Raw genomic sequence first — 5,818 nt, forward strand, 5'->3', positions numbered from 1 at the left:
CCCTAACGCGATCTCCCAGGGGCAGCCCAAGTGTGGGGAGAAAGCGGGGTGGGAAACTTATCTGTAAGAGACTGGGAGTCTCACAACGGAAATATCTTAGAGCCACCTGTTTGTAGAATGGAAATGACCACACAAATGTCTTTATAGGGAGACTTCCCATGGCAGGTGGCCATTAAAGATGATGGGAAAATCAACTGTGGAGGAGTTTATATTGGTGGCTGTTGGATCCTGACTGCTGCACATTGTGTCAGGTAAATAATGTCTCCAATAGATTTTTGATTTCCTGAAACAATGAAAATGGATAAGAGAGATTGTGGCGAATAATAAATGAAAACATATCTGAGAAAAGTCATTGACAAGTTCCACTCTTAAACTGTTATTCATAATAGGACCCCCAAGACCAATCACAACTGGGATCCCTGGAACCTACTGTGTTTCCACAGACCAAATTGTTGATCTCAGCTGGCAAGGGCAGATCAAACCCATAGGCACCAAGTTACTTCACTTGGCTCATTTGCATTGTGGGAAAGAAAGTGGGTACTACCTACATTTATCGTCTCCTTTGACAGAGTTTTGAGATTCTCAGGTCAGAGAAGTGGGGTAGGCATAGTGTGTCTGGATTTGGCATTAGCATGTGGCAAGATGTCCCACAATTACCTGCAGGTGGGAAATATAATTTTGATGCAGGCCCAATAAGGCAAGTTATAAGTGTCTATATTTATCTGTGAGGGCTGCCAATAACTAAATACCATAAAGTGGGGGTCTTAAACAACAGAAGTTTTCTCAGTCTGGAGGCTGGAAGTTCAAGATCAAAATAATAGTAGGACTAGTTTCTCCTTGGCTTGCAGACAGCTGTCTTCTTGCTGTGTCCTCACGTGGCCTTTTCTCAGCGTGCCCTGATATCTCTTTTTCTTCTTATAAGGAGATCAGTTATATTGGATTAGGGCTTCACTCCTATGACTTTATTTAGCCTTCGCTAAACCTCTTTAAAGACCCTATCTCCACACACATCCAGTCACACTTGGGGTTAGGACTTCAACATGTGAATTTTAGGACACAATTCAGTCTATTACAGTGGCTACAGGGCAATAATTAAAATGTGTTGATAATAAATAAAGGTCAGCTTGGAGGAGGACAGAGTTTGGGATTCTGGCCTCAGTTCTAGTCATTAGAATGAATGAAATGTCATTTATCGAGCATCTCTTACAGACCAATCACTGTGCCCAGCACTTTCACATGTTATTTTGTTTTAATATTCTCAACAGTTCTAAGAAGTAAATATTATTATTTTTTCCCATTATAAGAGAAATAGCACTGAGGAATTACGACTTAGCTAAAGCTACACTACTAGTCAGTAGCAAAGCCAGGATTAAATCAAGTTCAACATATCTGACAGCAACTTAAATGAAGGCCTACTTAACAAATCTGCAGGTGACGCAGAGTGGAGAGGGACAGGAAACATGCTGAATGGTTAAAGATGTTGGTTGATACCTATAAAAATTCTCATGGGCTGGAGAATTGAGCCAAATCTAATTTCTTCCTTCTGAATGACCCTTTTTTCATGGCTTCTGTGAGATACATCTCTTGGTTTTCTACTATCCTCTGTGGCCATATCTCGTCTGCCTTTTTTTTTTTTTTTTTTTGCAGCGTCCCATCCTGTGACTGAACATTATTACTTAAGTGAAATACTGGGTTTCCTCAATATTTGGCCTGTTTCCCCTTCTCTTCTTACTCCTTCTTCTTTAAGTTATCTGTCCTTTAAAATGCTATATGCTGACACAATGATATCTCCCACCTAGACCTCTCCTCTAACCACTGACCGTATGGCCAACTGCATATCAATTCTTCTTGGATATATCGAAAGTACATCGATTTCAAAATCTCTAAGACTGAGCTCACGATACGGCGTTTGCCCCAAATGTGCTCCTGTCCCAGTGTCTGCCATTCATCTAGTTACTCAAGGCAGAAATCTAAGCACCATTCCACTCCTTTAACTCTACCCCAGCCTACATTTCATCAAGTGTAGGTGGCATTTTTAATTTCTAATTATTTAATTCTCAAAAGTTTCCATCTCTACAGTTACCCTGCTTTTACCTCTCATTTGGATTATACCAACTGCCTCCTAACTGGCTTACCTACATTCCCTCTGCCCGTCTCTGCCCCACCTACCCGTTCTCCACTGTGTATCAAGAGTAACATTTCCACACCTGGTTTTGATTACTTATTGCTTAAAATTCAAAGGCTCTGCATTCCTCTTAGGATAAAAAACTAAACAAAAATGTAACATGGCCCATTTGACCTGAGCCCTGCTTACCTTGGTTGATCTCATCTTGCCCCAAAGCTTCCCCGCTTGCTCTCTGCTCCACTCACTCGGAACCTCTTTCAGCGACTCAAGTGTACCTTTCACCCTGCTGCAAAGAAACCTTCAGATATTATTTCCCTTGCTTGAAATTATCCTTCCTACCCTGTTTTCCTAGTTAGTGCTACTCGTTATTCAGATCTCAGCTCAGTCTTCATTTCTTCAGAGAATCTTCCCCGACTCCTCTAAGTTAAAGCCCATTCCTCTCACTTTTCACAGAAGAATACATATCTGCGTTCGTGTGATTATCTACTTAAGGCTACATCTTTTCTAGACCCTGAGCTCCATGAAGGCAGGAACTATTTCTGATTTTGCTCATTTCTGTATCCCACTGGTTACAACAGTACCTGGTATACAGTAGGTGCACACTAAGTATTTGTTTAGTAAATTGAATGCATAAACAGGGTTAACTTTTAAACAATATCCAGGATCTCTGATTATGAAAAACAACCAAAATTAGGATGAAGCACAGGATTTTTGGAACACTAAATATTAAATAAAAGCATCATGAACATCTCATTAGGTCCTAGAACATCACTATTTAACTGGAAATCATGAGGTGAGAATTAGTACAAAATGGAGTGAGGCATAAGACAGGCAGTATTTAGTTCATTCACCGTTTCAACCAGATTTTAAAATAGCTACTATGTTCCAGGTATAGTACTAGGCACAGGCATCTATCCATAGAGTAATAGACCCCATCTTTCAAGTTGCACAGTCTAACAGAAAGAAAGGCTTGTGAGCAAATAAATACAATGTTAGGATGAAGTCAGTATTAAATGTCAGGATAATGACCCTGAGCCTTGGCTCTGAGAACTGCTGGGGTTAGCAGAGTAGTGAGAGTATGTGCTCTGACGCCCCAATTCCTTAACCACGTTTCTGGCTAGATTCTGTCTGGTCTCTGCTTAAACACCTTCAGTGAAGGTGCCCTCGCTCCAGAGATAGCCAGCTTATTCCAATTCTGGGCATCTCTGGTTGTTAGTGAATTCTTTATGTCCCTGATAGTGAGCAATTAGATGGATTATTCTTCCCTTCATTTACCCATTGACTTTAACTCTGCCTTAAGTAAACTTAATCACACTGCTTCATGACAGCAAGGATAAAAAAAAAATCTGGGAAAATGAAAAATGTCCTTTAGAAGAGAGAATATAAAGATGAAATGTCAGAAGTACATGTTTATAGTTCTTTTCCCTCAACGTATTTCCCTTTTCCTTTTTCTGTTGTAGAGCCAGTAAAGCTCACCGTTACCAAATATGGACATCATTAATAGACTGGATAAAACTTAACTCTGAGATAGTCATTCAGAGGGTCAATAAGGTTATTGTCCACGAAAACTACAACAGAGGCACCCAACAAAATGACATAGCTTTGATTGAAATGAAAAAGCCCTCAAACCGAAGAGAATGTATGCTGCCTAATTCCGTCCCTGCCTGTGTCCCATGGTCTCCATATTTATTCCATCCTAATGATACATGCATCGTTTCTGGCTGGGGTCGAGAAAAAGGTATATGTTTTCAATTTGTTCATCAGAATCCAGGAGTTGGAAATGGATGGGAATAGAAATGCCTAGAACCTAATCTCTTAGCACTCAGAGAAAACACAGCATCACACCCAGAAAAATGAACATCCAGGTAGGCAGGCTTCCCCTTGGGACCTGTGCAGCTGTCTAACACCTGGGGCTCCGAGGAGCCTGTGCTTGGTTTTCTACTCTGCGGTCAGCATCATGAAATTCTCTATAACTTTTGTAGGGGACCCATCTCACATTTTCATTTTTCACTGGGCTCCACAAATTACATAGTCATTGTGATCCAGAGTTTCAAAGGACACCTGTGCTCTGTGATCCTGAATCATACATTGAGGGGTAACCATTCACCAAGAAAAAAGAGTGACAGGGGACATATAGCATGGACTTTGGGATTTTTTTGGATATGGATGGAAGATAAAACAGGTTTTCGAAGGGACAGTCACAGTAATTGCTGAGTCAGTGATCCCACAACCCTTCTGCTCTCTGCTCTCCCCAACCCCATTCTCTATGCCCCATACCCCACATCTCACAAAGAGAAAGACAACATAAAGAATTCATTATTTGAGCTTCTAAGAGGATTTGAGGTGAACATTCATATGAATAAGAGATGTGGACACTTAAGGACAAATTAGAAAGACCTGCTACATTAGAGTTTAGATTAGAATTAAATTAGCCAATGCTTTTCCTTCATCTTGAAGAGTTAGCCTTGCAATTTAGCTTCCTTTTGACCTATTAGACTTCCCTTTGTAAATAACTTCATTGCATTGGTCTTACAGACTCATATTCCAACACATTCTTTATAGTAACCACACTGGAAAGTATAAAATATATGTATAAATTAACCTGGATTTGTGATATGTTTGAATACCAAACACTTATAAAATACTAAATTTTATTAGTAATTAATTCATCCAGAAGGTATCATGTCCTTATATTTGCTTTTTTTTTAAACTTATGTACTTTTTTTACAAGTATATACAAAAGTAGAGATAAAAGTATAAACCTACTTATTCATCACCCAGTTCCCACAGTTATTAACATTCTATATTCTTGTTTTACCTCCCTGAATCAATCACTCTCTCAATAGGAAATTAGGAAGGTTTATTTATGAAGGAATTAATTACAAAGGTTTGGGTGAGTGGGGTTAGGGAACCACAAAGACTATGCAGAAACCCAGGACTAACAATACGAGAACTGAGACTCTCTTAGATCTGAAGATATAAAGGAAAAGACAAGTTACCAGAAAGAGAAAGAGCCTTAGGTAGAACAGGCTGCCTTGAGAGAAGCAATGGCCTTGAGTTGAAGATTACGGCCAGCCCCAATCTCGCTATCCTCTCTCATCCCCTTCCTCCCTTCTGCTTGGGTCTTCTGCTGGAAACCAGCTGGAAACCAGAGTCTAAGGGATTCCTATTGAGGCAGTCCCTTCAGGTCAAGGCAGGGCATTGAAGGGTGGAGAAGGGATCTGAAGAACAATCAGGAGCTATTCAATATATTCCCCACACACACTTATTTTTCCCCCTGGAATATATTAAATCAAATCCCAGATATCATCTACTTTCACCCATGAATACTCCAGTAAATATCTTTACCAGGTAAGGACTTAAAAAAACAAAATGAAAACACACCACCTTTCATACCCAACAAAAATAAAGTGATTTGGTAATATTATCGAATAACCAACTCATGTTTAATATTCCTCAATTATTTACAAAATATTTTTACAATAAGATTATTCCCATTGAGATCTAAACAAAGTACATATATTGTCCTTGGTGACTATTTTTCTTAAATCTCTTTTAATCTAGAACAGTTATCCCTTTCTTTTATTTAAATATATTATATAAACTGAGTCATTCTTATTTTAGAGTTTCTACACCTTGAATTTGGCAGATTATATCCTTGATGTGGCATTTAACATATTATTCTAATCCTTG

At 39.2% G+C, this 5,818-nt stretch overlaps 1 protein-coding gene across 1 annotated transcript in view; it reads left to right on the forward strand.

Annotated features, from left to right (window-relative positions):
• Positions 1–4,699, forward strand: part of CFI (complement factor I) — a 28,503-nt gene extending 23,804 nt beyond the window's left edge. The window contains exon 11 of the mRNA XM_011361442.2: positions 3,586–4,699. Within this exon, the coding sequence (XP_011359744.1) occupies positions 3,586–3,919 (334 nt within the window). The 3' untranslated portion in view covers positions 3,920–4,699. The remainder of the gene's footprint in view (positions 1–3,585) is intronic.
• The last annotated feature ends 1,119 nt before the right edge of the window (positions 4,700–5,818 follow it).

The sequence above is a fragment of the Pteropus vampyrus genome, unplaced genomic scaffold (genome assembly GCF_000151845.1).
Source record: "Pteropus vampyrus isolate Shadow unplaced genomic scaffold, Pvam_2.0 Scaffold67, whole genome shotgun sequence".
NCBI classification, from domain to species: Eukaryota; Metazoa; Chordata; class Mammalia; order Chiroptera; family Pteropodidae; genus Pteropus; species Pteropus vampyrus.